At 39.3% G+C, this 18,897-nt stretch overlaps 1 protein-coding gene across 1 annotated transcript in view; it reads right to left on the bottom strand.

The window, feature by feature from the left end:
* Positions 1-11,473: 11,473 nt before the first annotated feature.
* LOC133540049 (cytochrome b5) overlaps positions 11,474-18,897 on the bottom strand; it is a 14,114-nt gene continuing 6,690 nt past the window's right edge. The window contains exons 3-5 of the mRNA XM_061882528.1: positions 17,081-17,107; positions 16,956-16,987; positions 11,474-12,573 (exon numbers count right to left, since the gene is read on the bottom strand). Of these exons, the coding sequence (XP_061738512.1) occupies positions 12,492-12,573; positions 16,956-16,987; positions 17,081-17,107 (141 nt within the window). The 3' untranslated portion in view covers positions 11,474-12,491. The remainder of the gene's footprint in view (positions 12,574-16,955; positions 16,988-17,080; positions 17,108-18,897) is intronic.

The raw sequence follows: 18,897 nt of genomic DNA, 5'->3' as shown, positions 1-18,897 counted from the left end.
AGATTACAGCTGGCCCGCCGGCATTATACAGGGGCGGTGCCGCTGTAACAAAGCATTTGCCAACCCTCCCAAATTTCACTGCCCCTCCCGTACATCTCCTGGGGCAACAATTCTTCCGAATTTCTCCCGATTTCCACTCGGACAACAATATTGGGGGCGTACCTCGAAGGCACTGCCTTTAGTGTCCTTTACAACCTGTTGTCACGTCCGCTTTTCCGCCATAGAAACAATGTGCCGGCCCAATCACATAATATCTGCGGCTTTAACACACACGAATGAATGCAAGGCATACTTGGTCAACAGCCATACAGGTCACGCTGGGGGTGGCCGTATAAATGACTTTAACACTGTTACAAATATGCACCACACTGTGAAGCCACGCCAAAGAAGAATGACAAACACATTTCGGGAGAACATCTGCACCGTAACACGTAATACGCAGAATCCCTTGCAGCACTAACTCTTCCGGGATGTTATAATATACACCCCCGCTACCACCAAACCTGCCCCCCCCCCTCCAATTTTTATAAAAATTTTATTTGATATGCCATTGATATTTTTAAATCATTATTGATAGGTTGATTGGAAAATCTAAATTGGCCCTGGTGTGCATGTTGTCTCTCTTTCTGTGTTGGCCCTGTGATGAGGTAGCGACTTGTCCAGGGTGTACGCTGCCTTCCGCCCGAATGCAGCTGAGATAGGCTGCAGCGACCCCAGAAGGGACAAGCGGTAGAAAATGGATGGCTGGAGGGATAATTTGAAACTCGACTTTACATGTCACTATAAAGTTATATAAGCTTTGCTTGTTCAATATTCAATGCAAAACTTTTTGGGATCCCTCTTAAAAGGTTCATTTGTTCCATTTTAAATTTTGGGCCACTCTGTATTTGAGTTTGACACCCCTGATTTACAATGATGTTTTCAAATTAGCGTAAGTCTTGAACTATATGAAGTATTTCAATGGTTGCAATCTGCACTTTTGCATGATATACCACTTACTATGGTAATCTAATTAGTTACTATAGTAATCTAATTAGTTACTGTAGTAATATAATTAGTTACTATTGTATTTTAAGTCACAGCAGCTTAGACGAGGCACCAAGCAGTGTGGGTGAGGAGCTTTTCCACGGTGTTTCCAGAGCAGCCGGCCTGAAATGCGGGTGTCAGGGACAGTTGCAGAAGGAGATTTTTACAACAAAGTTCTTAAGCTTAGTGCTATAGTGAAGTGAAGTGAATTATATTTTTCTCTAGTGACTCAAAACGCTTTACATAGTGAAACCCAATATCTAAGTTACATTCAAACCAGTGTGGGTGGCACTGGGAGCAGGGGGGTAAAGTGTCTTGCCCAAGGACACAACGGCAGTGACTAGGATGGCGGAAGCGGGAATCGAACCTGCAACCCTCAAGTTGCTGGCACGGCCACTCTACCAACCGAGCTAAACCGCCCCGATATATATCAAATTGTAGTTTTTTTTTTTTTTTACATATTTCTCCGTTTGGCTTGATTATATGTCGATCGAAAGGGGGTGTGACGTTCATACGTTGTCTATATTCAGTGTTTTATCATTCAAAGTTAATATTGTAAATCCCACATTCTTTATTTCATGTACATTGTGGGTGTCTCATTTAGCAAAAATGTTTTGATTTCATTCTGTTTTTTAAGGCTGTCTTTCACAACGTTTTCAGCATTAAATCAGACATTATTATGAAGTTTTGTGTTAGAGTTCCTAAAAATCTGATATACAGTACCGGCCCCCCAGACACATTTTTTTCTCTAAATTTGGCCCCCTGAGTCAAAACAATTGCCCAGGCCTTGTGTATATTTACACTATATTGCCAAAAGTATTTGGCCACCTACCTTGACTCACAAAATAACTTGAAGTGCCTTCCCATTCCTAACCCATCGGGTTCAATATGATGTCGATCCACCTTTTGCAGCTATAACAGCTTCAACTTTTCAGGGAAGGCTGTCCACAAGGTTGCAGAGTGTGTTTGTAGGAATTGTTGATTATTCTTCTGAAAGCTCATTGGGGAGGTCACACACTGATGTTGGCTCTCGGTCTCTGTTCTAATTAGACGTAGACTTAGACTTCCTTTTTATTGTCATTTCAAAATTGGAACTTTACAGTACAGATAAGAACAACATTTTGTTGCATTAGCTCATGGTATTGCAGGATAAAAGAGCAATATAGTGCGAATATAAATAAATAGATTATTGTACAGATAAATATATTGCACTTTTGCATATGCATCAATTCATCCCAAAGGTGTTCTATCAGGGTTAGGTCAGGATTCTGTGCAGGTTAGTCAAAAAATGTACCTTTTTCCTGGCAACCTCCAAACCCAGACTCGTCCATCAGATTTCCAGATGAAAAAGCGTGATTCACCACTCCAGAGAATGTGTCTTTACTGCTCTAGAGTCCAGTGGCGACGTGCCTTACACCACCGCTGATTTTATACACCTAATGATTAGGACACCTGATTCTGATCATTTGGATGGGTGGCCAAATGCTTTTGGAAATAGAGTGTATATTGGTCTATAAGTCTGTAAGCCACAGGTGTACACATTGAAACGGGAAAACTTTACACAGACGTTTTTGTTCATGCACAAATTTAACAAAAGACAGTGCTTGTAACACAGTAGCCCACTGGAGAGATCATTTATCATTGTCTACATCCTCCTTTGGCGTGCGGCCATCCGGATTTTGTGGGATTTTGTTGTGTTTTCAAGTTCATAATGGTTGACTAAATTATCGTGTAAGTGTGTTTGATTTATTGTGAACAATTTTATTGGTCAACTGTGACCAGTTTGGCAATTTCATTTGTTTGCTGTGAAGGCTAACATTATTGGTGGCATGAGAAGTTTGTGAACCTGGGAAAATCCATAAATTCTTGAACATTGTATAAAGCGCAGGGTTCAAAGCATGCTTATAGTTTAGGAATTACTGCAAATGCACTTCACATGTCAATTAAACATCTTTAACATCATATTTGTGTTACAAAAAATTTATCTGTTTCTAAACAAAAAATGTTCCACATTGATGTGAACCTGTTTCCCTTTTTGTCCTATGGATGTACTATTTTAAAACTAGAAGAAAAATAAATTTGCTGGTCAACCACAGACTATTGTGTCGGTTACTTGCAGATGTCTAAAGCCAAGCCTTTTTGTTTGTTTGTGTGTCCACTAATTTCTTGTCTCGCAGCAAATCGGTTAACTGTGCTACAAATTTTATTCAGATGAATTATGATGATGGATAAACCCACATGTAAGTCTTAATGTCATGATCCTTGGTCCGGATCATGTTTTGTTTAGTCATGTTCTGTTAGTTTTGGACACCCTTAGCTCCTGTTTTGTGCACTTTGGGTGTTTGTTTTGGTTACCAAGGGTGCTAATTGGTTTCACCTGCCTCTGATTAGTGCTCGCATGTTCACCTGCTGTTGAGCACTAATCAGAGAGCTATTTATTCACGTTGCTCGCCACAGTCGGTGTGGTTTCATTGTTTAGCGGTATGCAACTGTTAGGTTTTGATGTTCCTGATTATTGCTCCTGTTTCCTGTGCTAAGTGTTTAAGTGTGTCTTGTTCACCAATCAGAAAACATTTTTAGCACTTTGAGCTTAAAAAAACCCTTTAAATATCAGTGTGATACTGTGGACTTTTGGATACAAGTGGACAGTGAGTTATTTTATGATTTTGCCTTATTGCACAAATACAATGGATTTGAAATCAAGGTAATTAAAGTGTAGACTTTCAGCTTTAATTCAAAGAGGTGTCCAGGGTGTACGCCGCATTCCACCTGAGTGTAGTTGTGATGGGCTCCAGCACCCTCAACGACCCCAAAAGAGACAATCAGTAGAAAATGTTACGGCTCTAGCACCTGCAGCATTCCGCTGTGCGCTCCTCTGAGGGCACATCTGGACACACCTACGGGCGATCCTCTCCTGCTGCGGCTGGACTCCATCTGCAATCAACACACCTGACGCTGATGAGCGCTCCACGTCCTTCTTAAGCCAGCATGTCCAGCGTTTCGGTGCCAGAACGTAGCTACCTGTATTGAACAGTAAGCCCTACACGTCTCTAGCTCTCCTCGCTTATGTGCTTCCTCGTTCTCCGTATTTCCCCTCTTCTGTGCTCATTGTGTCTTGTCCTGTGATGTCATCCCGCAGCTCCTCTCCATTCCCTGGTTTCGAGCTGTGTGTCTTGTCTCCCCGGATTCCCTCTGGACTTCTTGCTGCCTCCCTGGATCTCGACCTCTCGCCTGCCTCCCGACTACGACGCCTCGCTCTAGCCCCTGACCAATTGGCTGCCCAAGGACCCACGAAACTGCCTTGCTCATTCTGTGCTCTCGCATATTTCTCAACATTCACCACGTAATCGCTTTACATAGTCACACTACATGTATTTGGATTAAAGACACACGTCATTCTATTGTACTAATAAATACACTGCAAGATAGGCGAGGTACCAGTCTCAGTGCCGTCTCCTTCTCCACTGTACCATTACAAATAAGGGATGAAATGAATGGAATGAATGTGTTCCACAATGGTTAGTCGTGTAGCATTTTGCAATTGCATACATTTCATGATAAAACAACGGATAATAAGTTCCAGACATTAGATGTAACGGTAAAATAAACATTATTTTTTATACCGTATGATAAAAACTTTATAAGCAATTGCTCAACCCTCAAATTCCTCTCTGCAGATGATTTCCAGGTTTGTGAAGTACTGTACTGTATGTACCAATAAGCAGCTGGGTGACTTTGGTACTGTTATACTAAGTTAACCCTGCTATCTTCCCTTGGGTCAGTGTGACCGCATTCAATGTTTATCATTCAGAAATTAATAGTTCACTTTAGTTTTTTTGCTTCATCATGACTTGTTCTAATACAATGGGTACATTAGGTTGATTGGCAACACTTAATTGTCCCTAGTGTGTGAATGTGAGTGTGAATGTTGTCTATCTGTGTTGGCCCTGCAATGAGGTGGCGACTTGTCCAGGGTGTCCCCCACCTTCCACCCGAGTGCAGCTGGGATAGGCTCCACCACCCCCCCGACTCAGAGAGACACAAGCTGTAGGAAATGGATGGATGGACAATTATTGAAGCATAAATTATGATGACATTTTCTTAATGTGCTGAACACATCTTGCACACATTTGTGTTCCTCCAGGGTGATTATGACCCCAAAGCTGTTTGGAGCTGTGAAAAACTTGTTATGCCTCTGTATGACTTAACCCAGTGTTTTTCAACCTTTTTGGATTCAAGGCACATTTTTGTTAATTTGAAAATTGCGGAGGCACACACCCAGCAGAAAACATTAAAAATTTTAATTCGGTAGTTGATATTTACAGTAAAAAGTCATTGTTGCAAATGTTGGATCTGAATTCAATCCATGACCAAGCATGCGTCAATATAGCTCTTGTCCCATCACGCCGGGACTTATTTTGGAGTTGTTTGGTGTTTTCCTGAGTGTAGTTTCGTGCGCTCCTATTTTGATGGCTTTTCCTGTTTTGTTGGTATTTTTCTGTAGCAGTTTCATGTCTTCATTTGAGCGCTTTTCCCCGCACCTGCTTTGTTTTAGCAATCAAGACTATTTTGAGTTGTGCGGACGCTACCCGACGAGATAGCGAGACCGCTGGAATCTCCGTGGATTGTTATCGGATCCGGCAGGCGACGCAGGCGGCGGCGGGAGAGGAAACAAAAGCGGGGCTGCCGGTCTGGTCTCCTGAAAAGAATCAAGAAACAGCCCCACAAGCCTCCGCTGCCGAGCATTTACCTCACCAACGCCAGATCCATGGCTCACAAAATGGACGAGCTAAAACTTGAGCTTGGTGGAAATAGCTACATCCAGGACTGTTGTTTTTTGGTAATTTCCGAAACCTGGCTTCACCCCCTAATCCCCGACGCTGCGGTGCAGCTAGCAGCTCGCACGCTGCTACGTCGGGACCGAAACGAGAACTTGGGTAAGAGCAGGGGAGGTGGTCTCTGTGTTTATGTACATAACGCATGGTCCAATAACAGCACTATCATAGACAGTCACTCTTCCCCTGACCTAGAGTTCATGTCAGTGAAATGTCGACCCTTTTTTCTGCCAAGAGAGCTAACAGTAGTAATCATCACAGCAGTTTACATACCACCGGATGCTAATGTTAGCATGGCTCTCTCTCTACTGCTAAATACATCAAACAAACAGCTACATGCCCGCCCCGATGGTGCTCACATTATTGCTGGAGATTTTAACAAAGCCAATCTGAAAACAGTACTACCAAAATTTTACCAGTTTGTTAAATGCCCTACTAGAGAGGGAACCACTTTGGACCATGTTTACTGTAAAATTAAAGAGGCATATAGAGCCATCCCCCTACCCAACCTAGGCCAGTCAGACTACTTTTGCTTGATGCTCATCCCTGCCTACACCCCCCTCAGATCAAGGACAAAAGCAGTAATAAAGACTGTTACAACTTGGCCTGAGGATGCTCTCCCCCAACTACAAGACTGCTTTGCACACACTGCATGGGATGTTTTCAAAGCCCAAGACCTGCCCACACACACAGAGCCGGTACTATCCTACAAAAAAGTACTGTATCAGCAATGTCACTGTGGAAAAAAAACATCTGTATTTATCCAAACCAGAAACCCTGGATGACAAGCCAGGTCTGCATGCTCCTCAAGGCCCGGGACACCGCCTTCAGGTCAGGTGACAGTGCTCTCTATACAGCGCCGCGCGTGCTGACCTGAAGAGAGGACTCAGGGAAGCCAAGATGGACTATAAAGAGAGGATCGAAGACCACCTCTCGAACAACAACCCATGACAGATGTGGAAGGGAATACAGCACATCACCAACTACAAAGGCTGTGACGCAGCAACCGGGGACTGGGATGCATCGCTAGCAGAGGAGCTGAACTGCTTTTTTTGCTCGCTTTGAGACATCACAAACAGTCACAGCCACACCACCCCCGGCATCCCCACACTCACTCTTGAGGAGCACGAGGACAGGCGGGTGCTCAAGGCAGTGAACCCCAGGAAGGCGACTGATCCAGACGGTGTACCCGGGAAGGTACTCAAATCATGCGCTGACCAGCTCTCCTACATTATTACCGTCCTCTCCAACCTCTCCTTGGCACAGGCACTCATCCCACCCGGCCTTAAATCTGCCACAATTATCCCAGTACCCATGAAAGCTGCTACAAACAACCTCAATAACTATCGCCCAGCAGCACTCACATCTGTTATCATGAAGTGCTTCGAGAGGTTAGTCCTCCATCACATCCAAGCCTGCCTTCCACCCACCCTAGACCAGTTTTAGTTTTGTTTTCCATAGCCATCCCTAAGCTTCAATGCCTTTTTAAGGGGCACTCACCTTTTGTTTATTTTTGGTTTAAGCATTAGATACGACGTTTACAAAGCAATTAGCTACCTGCTGCCACCTACTGATATGGAAGAGTATCACACTGTTACTCTGCCGAACTTTAGACAGCACCGACACTCAACAATGGCACTTTTTTCGCAGATTATAATTACTGATTTGCATAAAATATTTATAACCCAAATAGGTAAAATTACATAATCTCCCACGGCACGCCAGACTGTATCTCACGGTACACAAGTGTGCTGCGGGACAGTGGTTGAAAAACACTGACTTAACCTACCAACACCTGCAGGTGAAGAGTTGATTCTTTAGAAGTGATCCATGACGTGACATGGGGGAGGGTAACCATGTCAATTCGATTTCAATCAAACCACTTTATTGGTCAAGGTACAAATTGAGCAGTGAACATATTAGCAAATACACATAACATTAAGCATATGTTCAAAAATCATGAATGACTATCAAATAAAACAGTACTAGGGGATAAAATAGGAAATATCATGAAAATACTGATACAATTTGCTGAGCTACTAATCACATTTCCAGTGCAAATAAATCTGGTACCAGGAATCAGCATATTATCATGCTAACTTTCCTTCACCATGGGCATGAATATGTTTGTGACCTGCTACTCATGTCTCACAGCTGCCAATGAACTGATCTTGCTGAGGAGGGCAGAGTGTTTCCTTTAGAACATTGGTAGTTCATGCAAAATGAAGGAGCATCTAACGCTTGCATGGCAGCCCTAGGTCTAGATAAGGAGTGTCAAGCTTCTTTTCAGACTGGGCCACATTGAAATTATTGCTGCCCTCTAGATATAGGACCACATGTATTCCAAAAATATATTAAGAATATAAACGTACAACCGTCTTACGATATTATCAATAAATTATATATGTATATTTTTTTTTTACTAACAAACTGTTCGATAACTTGTTTTGAAAAATCATAAGACAAGGTGACAAGCAGATATTTAAGTTTTTATTTTGACAACAAAAACAATGCTTAGAACAGTGATTCTCAAACTGTGGTATGCCAAAGAATCATTTGATGAAAGTACAGTTTTTTATTAACCTACATTTATACACAGTGTTACTGTTCAAATTGTGAGTGATGTTACAGTGACCAAAAATATTGAATATACTTGTTAAGTAAAACTTCTACCTTTTTTTTTAAATGAACACTTAGGCCTACTACGTTACTGTATTTTAATGTTGCTCATTGTGGTGGTAGTCAAGTTTTTTCTAAGATGGTACTTGGTGAACATTTTGAGAGAAACACTGGCTTACAATATTTTGTTGCATTACCAAATAGTATTAAAGTTTGAATGTTATGCAAATGCATGCAGTACAGTTATGTCAACATTTTAAGAATGAATACATTTATCAAAAATATTTGGTGCTTTATTGACACACATTATTTTCAGGCTTTCGCGGGCCTCACAATGGGATGCATCATGCGGGCCTTGAGTTTGATACCTGTGAAAAATCAAGGTATCTTTTGAGCTCTTCTCGACATGATGGATTGAAAGTATTGTTCTTGACTTTACACATTTAGCGGGGAAGCGTTTGTACGAGGACACTTTGGTGTTTTTGATTTTGAAGTCTACATTGGCTTGTTCACTTAAGCAGAAGTTGACAAACTAAAAGGTTCAACAACAGAGAACCTTTGGGAGATTGACATTGGAAGGGCAATATTTCCAGAAACTGCAACACAGGGCAGATCATCACCAAAAAAAATGGAATTCATTCTCTTGCTCATCATTATTGATGTTGACAATAAAATAGAGAGGATTTTATATGAATTAATTTCGTAATGCCTCCCGGCTGGCCTGGGAACGCCTCGGGATCCCCCGGGAAGAGCTGGACGAAGTGGCTGGGGAGAGGGAAGTCTGGGATTCCCTGCTTAGGCTGCTGCCCCCGAGACCCGACCTCGGATAATCGGAAGAAGATGGATGGATGGATGGATAATTTCTTAATATAAAGTTTCATATCCAAAGTGGTTGTTATTGTTTAAAAAAAATAAAGTGCCTTAAACCAGAGGTTTTTAACTTTTTGGACTTCGGGGCCCAGCTCTAAAAAAGGGGCCCAGGACCCACTCAAATAATTACACTGAATTAGTCATCTTACTCTTGATTTTTAATCATATTCAATCATTTTATGTAATCTATTTACAGTTTACAAACTAGTCACATTAAAACATTAAAAGCGTTACTAAAAGGGCCTTCTTTCATCTCCACTAAAATTCGCTCCATTCTGTCCACTAAAGACGCTGAGATCATTATCCATGAGTTTGTTACGTCTCGCCTCAACTACTGTAACGTATTATTTTCGGGTCTCCCCATGTCTAGCATTAAAAGATTACAGTTGGTACAAAATGCGGCTGCTAGACTTTTGACAAGAACAAGAAAGTTTGATCACATTACTCCTGTACTGGCTCACCTGCACTGGCTTCCTGTGCACTTATGATGTGACTTTAAGGTTTTACTACTCACGTATAAAATACTACACGGTCTAGCTCCATCCTATTTTGCCGATTGTATTGTACCATATGTCCCGGCTAAAAATCTGCGTTCAAAGGACTCCGGCTTATTAGTGATTCCCAAAGCCCAAAAAAAGTCTGCGGGCTATAGAGCGTTTTCATTTCGGGCTCCAGTACTCTGGAATGCCCTCCCGGTAACAGTTCAAGATGCCACTTCAGTAGAAGCATTTAAGTCTCACCTTAAAACTCATTTGTATACTCTAGCCTTTAAATAGACTCCCTTTTTAGACCAGTTGATCTGCGGTTTCTTTTCTTTTTCTCCTATGTCCCACTCTCCCTTGTGGAGGGGGTCCGGTCCGATCCGGTGGCCATGTACTGCTTGCCTGTGTATCGGCTGGGGACATCTCTGCGCTGCTGATCCGCCTCCGCTTGGGATGGTTTCCTGCTGGCTCCGCTGTGAATGGGACTCTCGCTGCTGTGTTGGATCCGCTTTGGACTGGACTCTCGCGACTGTGTTGGATCCATCATGGATTGAACTTTCACAGTATCATGTTAGACCCGCTCGACATCCATTGCTTTTGTCCTCTCCAAGGCTCTTAGTCATCATTGTCACCGACGTCCCACTGGGTGTGAGTTTTCCTTGCCCTTATGTGGGCCTACCGAGGATGTCGTAGTGGTTTGTGTTGTGGTTTGTGCAGCCCTTTGAGACACTAATGATTTAGGGCTATATAAGTAAACATTGATTGATTGATTGATAGTCAGTGGATATGAAACAATGCGTTAATCACAAATATACTTTATCTAACACATAAACCTTAGGCTTCATCAGGCTGATTAGAAAAATGAGTCTTAACCAAATATGCTGCATAAATAAGGACACCTAAATAACGGAAGAAAACTAAATTTACATACCAATATGTTTTGTGCTAAAATAAACTAAATTAACAAAAATATGTGACTATCTGTGTTGGCCCTGCGATGAGGTGGCGACTTGTCCAGGGTGTACCCTGCCTTCCGCCCGATTGTAGCTGAGATAGGCGCCAGCGCCCCCCGCGACCCCGAAAGGGAATAAGCGGTAGAAAATGGATGGATGGATGGATGTGACTAAACTGTCCGTAAAATTAAAGTGCAAATGAAAATACAGCTCCACCACAATTTTTGCGGTTAAGAAACTTCTCTATGACTTTAGCTAAATACTTTTTCTGTTTTTTGATATTGTCATTATTGCCAGAAGAAGTGGGAAAGTTTATTACAAATGAGTACCGCTGCGGCCACTACGAACCACAACTGGTGAACAGATATTTTTTGGCAGCCCTCTCGGGAGCGCTCGAGGACCTACAAAAATTTGGTCAACAATTTCATGGAAAACATCATCCAGAGGCAAATATCCTTTAGCGTCAGTTGTGAAATGTTTCAGTTGAACTTCCCGTTGGATAACACAAGTTGTAATAATTAAAATCTCCAAGTTAGACAAAACAACTTCTGTTAATGTTAGATTATTGTACTGGATCAGTTTTAACCATTAAATATTAACTGGCTGCAAAATACACAACCATGACAACCTCTAGTGCTCAAATGCACCACTTTGTTAAAAATGTCAGCAGAAATAAAGTTATTAGTCATTAATGTTTTGGAAATATTTATTTCAATCAGGCTTTAAATAACATGGAATAAATTCAAAAGAGCTGTCAGCACAATAAATGTGGATGCCTGCAGGTGCATTATGGTCACAATAAAGGCAGCAGCAGGTTAATAGTTGTTCATTTCTAAACTATTGGGAATTAAAAGGCAGGTAATGTATTTCCAGTTGCAAAAAATATTATATAAAGTAGTAGCGTTACAGAAAATGACAGACATGAAAATCTAGAAGAATGGGTGATCCCACTATGCAAAACTTGATGAAGTGGACAACGAATTTTAACACAAGACATCTTTTCAAGTCCTCCAGTTGGCAGACAAAAAATATTGCAATTTAAGTAGATGATGCCGATATACTAATCAAAAAATACACATTTAAAAAATATGGCTTGATCACAAACAAATCAACATTTCTACTGCCATAAAGTAGTAAAAGATTGTTGTATCACACATGTTTTGCTCATTATTCATACGATCCTGACAAGGAAACAGGAGAGCAAGTTATAAACGTATAACATTATATTCTACCTTGATTAGCATTAAAATGTACTACTATATTCAGAGGAAATTACAAGATATGTAATGCCAATGGTTGCATAAACAAAAGAATAATGCAATCAAATGCTGCCTGACACCATTGTGTTTCATGTGGAGTACAAAGCAGTAACATATCTTTCAAATGCAATATAGAAAAATGGCATCGTCATTGAAATGAGTTTCTCACTAAGGCTGACAAATAACTGACACACTGGGTCAAAAGGATGCATAGTTGAACATATCTACCTACACAGATAAAAGACAATGAAATCAAGAAGGTGGGTGCAGTCAAAGTTTCTGTTGGGTGAACTTGATGGATGTCGACTGACGAGGACACAAACATTTAACCAAAGTGCCTCGTAGCCAAGGATACGACGGCTAGATTGTGTGAGGTGGTTTTGGTCAACCATTTCAAGGCCTCCAGATGAACAGAAAAAGGATGAAGTGAGATAGGAATGTCAGCACTCAAGAGGAGACGTAGAAGCGATACAAGACACCAATGACGGTTGCAGCAACGGCGGGTATCAACCATGTGGTCCAAGAGTTGCTGGGCAGGACAAAAACACATTACACCTTAAATAGATATTCAATACTGATGTCATGAACATGTCAAATAGTGAATTTTTAAACATAAGATTTATTCTAACGTAACCTTGTATGGATCCAAGAAATAAACTGTTTGTTGTGCACAGTTGTTTTTTTTTTATTGTAGATGTTATTCCATATCTTCTTGTACAAATCACAAACAACATATCGATGCAAATATAAGGCGATCCGTATTTTATATTTTTAAACACAAACCCCAAATAATTATTCTATTTTTGATCCTCATCAAATCTTTTGAATGACTCTTTTAAAGGAGAACTGCACTTTTGGGGTGGAGGGGGTGTAATTTTGCCTACCATGATAGACCAGAACACGCATGTCATTTTTTTTTTTAGGACTCCGAAGTTTGAAAAAATGCTTTCAAAAAGTGGCTGAGTCATTATTCTAGCCTTCAAAGCCCTCTAAAACTACAAAACCCAAAACCAGTAAAGTTGGCACGTTGTGTAATTCAGAAATATAAACAGAATACAAAGATTTGCAAATCATTTTCAACTTAGTTCAAATGAATAGACCGCGAAGACAAGATATTTAATGTTTGAAGTGAGAAAACAATTTTTTTTTTTTGCAAATAATCATTAACTTAGAATTTAATGGCAGCAACACATTGCAAACAAGTTGGCACAGGGGTATTTTTACCACTGTGTTACATGGCCTTTCCTTTTAACAACACTCAGTAGATGTTTGGGAACTGAGGGGACCAATTTTTGAAGCTTTTCAGGTGGAATTATTTTCCATTCTTGCTTGATGTAAAGCTTATGTTGTTCAACAGTCTGGGGTGTCCGTTGTGGTATTTTACACTTCATAATGTGCCACACAATTTAAATGGGAGACAGCTCTGGACTACAGGCAGGCCAGTCTAGTACCCGAACTATTTTACTACGAAGCCACGATGTTGTAACGAGTGCAGAATGTGACTTGTCTTACTGAAATAAGCAGGGGCATCCATGAAAAAGACGTTGCTTGGATGGAAAACATATGTTGCTCCAAAACCTGTATGTACCTTTCAGCGTTAATGGTGTCTTCACAGATGTGTAAGTTACCCATGCCTTGGGCACTAATACACCCCTATACCATCACAGATGCTGGCTTTTGAACTTTGTGCATATAACAGTCTTGATGGTTATTTTCCTCTTTGGTCTGGAGGACACAACATCCAGAGTTTCCAAAAACAATTTGAAATGTGGATTTGTCAGACCATAGAACACTTTTCCACTTTGCATCAGTCTATAAATATAATTCAATAATTCAATCTTGGATGAGCTCAGGCCCAATAAAGCTGCCGTCGTTTCTGTGTGTTGTTGATTTCGCTTTGCATAGTACAGTTTAAACTTGCACTTACATACGTAGCGACGAACTGTAGTTACTGACAGTGGTTTTCTGAAGTGTTCCTGAGCCCATATGGTGATATCCTTTACACACTTATGTTCGGTTTTTAATGCCGTACCGCCTGAGGAATCGAAGGTCACGGGCATTCAATGTTGGTTTTCAGCCTTGCTGCTTACGTGCAGTGATTTCTCCAGATTCTCTGACCCTTTTGATTATATTATAGACCGTAGATGGTGAAATCCCCAAATTCCTTTCAATAGCTCGTTGAGAAATGTTGTTATTAAACTGTTCGACAATTTGCTCACGCATTTGCTCCATCCTTGTTTGTGAATGACTAAGCATTTCAAGGCAACCACATGTTCCCAATGAGCCTATTCACCTGTGGGATGTTCCAAAATAAGTGTTTGATGAGTATTCCTCAATTTTCTCAGTCTTTTTGCCACTTGTGCCAGCTTTTTTGAAACATGTTGTAGGCATCAAGTTCCAAATGAGCCAATATTTGCAAAAAATAAAGTATACCAGTTTGAACATTAAGTATCTTATCTTTGCACTGTACTCTATTGGAAATCATTGTATTCTGTTTTTATTTATTATTTACACAGCGTGCCAACTTCACTGGTTTTGGGTCTTGTACTTCAAAACCCTCATCATGTACGCGCAGCCAGTAAACATATACATATATACATACATATATATATATATATATATATATATATATATATATATATATATATATATATATATATATATATATATATATATATATATGTAATCATATATGTATACATATATACATATATACACACATGTATATATATATATATATATATACACATATGTATACACACATGTATATATATATATACATATATATATATATACACATATATATACATATATACATACACATATACATATATACACACATGTATATATATATATATGTATATATATACACATATACATATGTATATATATATATAGACATATACATATATATATATATATATACACATATATATATATACATATACACACACACACACACACACACACATATATATATATATATATATATATATATATATATATATATATATATATATATATATATATATATATATATATATATATATATATATATATATATATATATATATATATATATATATATATATATATATATATATATATATATATATATATATATATATATATATATATACATACACATATACTGTAGGAACAGAAACGTTAACAATATGTCATATGTACAGAACAATATTTACCGTATTTTGGAACTTCTTTCCTAGGCGCATTTATTTCCGTTTCCATACCAGCACACTTCCGGCTTACAGCAACAAATGCGTGTTAAGAGACGACAAAGATGACTATTTTTGATGATTCACAACCTTATCTTTTTGAACCTGAATAAACATACGGAAATTTAATTGCTGGTTAGAGATGCTCAGCAAGCACAAATAGAGGGTAAAATGTTGGCGCAGACTTAAGCCGGGAGAGTTAGCACCGGCGTGACTTGGCGTTGGAAATGTGAAACTTGGAGCCAAGCTATGCCGACAGAAAAGGAGGGCTTTTCCAAAATAAATTGGGAAAAAAATGTTCCCGGCCAGCTGGAACAAACTGACAACTGTCCATTGAGTAAGTCACTATGATATTGATCATGATACAATCGACACATCATTATCACACATCATTATTCCAACTGTCGAGCTAGTTTTGTACAAACAAAACATTACATGTGGGCTAATACTATATAATGTAATATGATTGTTTTTTTTTTCAGTCAGTGTAAATTGGTGTTGTATCGCATTGTGTTGTGCATTACAAACTCAAAAGAGATTTGACTACTGATGCAGAAGCTAGCTAATGGCTAATACCATAGTGTGCCATTGCAAGGCAATGTGTTTTAAACTAGAAAACAGTACTTCAGTGTTTGCGCTTACAATAACAATGCTACAACGCTACAACTTGGTTATTTTACATGTTACAGTACGTAAATTAAGTAGTGTTTAACGTTTTTAGATGCATTTTTAGAGTGATTTAGAGGCAGAAAATGGATCGCTCCCATTAGCAGTATTGCTAGTCACCTAGAAAGAGACAATTATTACAAATGAGAATGCAAAAAAAAAAACAAAAAAAAAAAAACGTGTGTTCTTGTCTTATAAGGATTGTAAAAGATAAGTAAAATAAAAAAAAAGTGCAGATTCACTTTGAGTAGACTAAAAGAACCGATTCACAGTTGCCAGTCATTTTATGTACAAATTTCCAGGCATATGCGCGTCACCCGACAGGGCAGGAAGATTAATTAGAGTCAAAGAAAACATAGCCGCATTTGGACTCACCATTTTGGGCAATTTTTCTGATGTGGATTTGTAAAGTAGTTCAAGTGTACACACACCAGGTAGGCTATTACAATTTAAAATTCACATTGATCTTGTCTTCATTTTTTATACATATAGGCAAATTCTTATTTATTATTTGTATATTTTTATATGCAGTATTTTCGCAACATTTTTTTTATAGGTGTGGGAACATTCAAAGTAGGGATCTCATTATCAATACACTACATTGTGGAATGTTCCTAATGAAAACTAAATTAAATTATTCATTTTTCAGAATAATTCTCATCAATAGAGATATGTTAAATTATGTTGAATTATTCTGATCCAATTGTTATTTTATAACTGTTTAAAATAACGAGCCAATCTTTTAAAAAACTCTCTGAAATTAACAGTTGTTCAAGATACGGCTCCCTTCAAAAAAATATAAATCACATCTAACATAACATTTTATCAACATATTGAACTTTTTTTCTAGAAAAAAAAAACTATTTCATTTGGGTCAATAAGGAAATCATGCAACCATTGTTCCTTATTCTAGTAAATAGTAACAGAAACCTGACAAATGTGCATAATTTGCATCCATGTTAAGATCATTGTAAGACATGATACAATTGATTGCATTATCGTGACTTACCTTGATTCTGTTGAATCTGAAGCAAGGATGTTCTGCAGCATCAAGTAAAAGAAGAAAATGAAGACATTGGTACATACAACTGTCTTTAGAAGTTATAAAGTATAGCATGAGATGGAGAGTCTTACCTTTAGGTTTTCCTTTCTTCTGTCATCCTGCAAAGAGAAATAGGACTTTTACATCATAAGTGGCTGACAAACTTACAAGAAAAGTACAAACTGTGAATCCTCTAACTATAGTTGGCATTTGTGATCATGAGCTTTGGGTCATGACCGAAAGGATAAGATCACGGGAACAAGCTGCCGAAATGAGTTTCCTCCGTCGTGTGGCGGGGCTCTCCCTTAGAGATAGGGTGAGAAGCTCTGTCATCCGGGAGGAACTCAAAGTAAAGCCGCTGCTCCTCCACATCGAGAGGAGCCAGATGAGGTGGTTCGGGCATCTAGTCAGGATGCCACCCGAACGCCTCCCGAGGGAGGTGTTTAGGTCACGCCCAACCGGTAGGAGGCCACGGGGAAGACCCAGGACACGTTGGGAAGACTATGTCCCCCGGCTGGCCTGGGAACGCCTCGGGATCCCCCGGGAAGAGCTAGACGAAGTGGCCGAGGAGAGGGAAGTCTGGGCTTCCCTGCTTAGGCTGCTACCCCTGTGACCCGACCTCGGATAAGCGGAAGAAGATGGATGGATGGATGGATGGATTTATTTACATAAACCGCAATGATGATCAGGCGTTAATTGGAAGCTATAATTAGCATTACCATAATGAGTTTATTGTAAACAACAGTAGGGCAAGTGCAACACACGTTTCACACCAATTGCTGAGTAACAAAATCACCTTTTTAAAGGGTTGGCAGAGGTAGATACAGTTGCTGGGTGATGACCCCTTGTGATACTTCAAATGCAGCTACTGCCATTTTGAGGAGTTAACACAAAACTACCGTGTATGTGGAGGTTGCTCTCAGCCACCGCTGTTAATGCTTAAGGTTTTTTGCCTCTATGCAAATAACCAGCATTTTTTTTTGCTTATGTAGACCATGACTAGGGATGTTCCGAGCAGGGTTGTATGGAGTTGATTCAAAACCAATCACATGTATTAATTAATATTTTATATTTATTCATGGTGAGTGCTGTTGACAGTTAGAAAATATCAACACAATAAACTAGTTCCTTATTCTCTTTTATTACATACAACTGTTTGTGGAAAAACTAAGTCAGTAGCACACAATAACTAACCAGTAGATAGCAAAAACTAAGATCTGCTACTCATTTAAATTAATCACATAAATTATTAATATAGCCCTTAATCACAAGTGCAGCGAAGGACCAGAACCTTATATTTTGTTTTTTTGCCGTCAAAGTCCTCCTTTGTCTCAGGGAATTATTCCTTAAGTGTGTATGTGAACATTGACAAATAAGACAAAAAATATTTTGAGAAAATAAAATAGTCTACCTAATCACTACTGATAGTAGCCTTAGTATTGACACCACCAATTTATGTTACTGTGTAATGTACTAATATTATAATGCTGAAACACCAACAGTTGTTTTTTATTTTATTATTATCTGCAGAAACTAATTAATCAACTTGTTAATGCCCTGCTAATAGCTGCTTAACACATCTTAAAGAGGTCCTATTTTGCAAAACCACATTTTCTTTCTTCCTAGTTTGCATCTTTTTTGTGTATTTGGGATCCCAATTACTCACGAAAATTGCAATTAAAACCATGGAGATGTGACGGGGATATTAATAAAACACGTTTATTTCTTTCCAAACGAGCCTTTTAGAATTAGAGACAGTTGTGACTTGGTAACGTCAGCGGATATCCCCATAAATGGTGGAGTTTTACCTGAAGAGCTTTGCTCAAGTTACTTAGTTGTAGTGCTAAGCTGTAGTCGATAGGTTCTTTATTATCCTCAGTCCTCTGGTTGTGGGGCAAACTGGCTCGTA

Source organism: Nerophis ophidion, linkage group LG02, assembly GCF_033978795.1.
Source record: "Nerophis ophidion isolate RoL-2023_Sa linkage group LG02, RoL_Noph_v1.0, whole genome shotgun sequence".
Lineage (NCBI taxonomy): Eukaryota > Metazoa > Chordata > Actinopteri > Syngnathiformes > Syngnathidae > Nerophis > Nerophis ophidion.
Note: the sequence above shows the minus strand (reverse complement) of the source record. Positions and strands in the feature narration are given on the sequence as shown.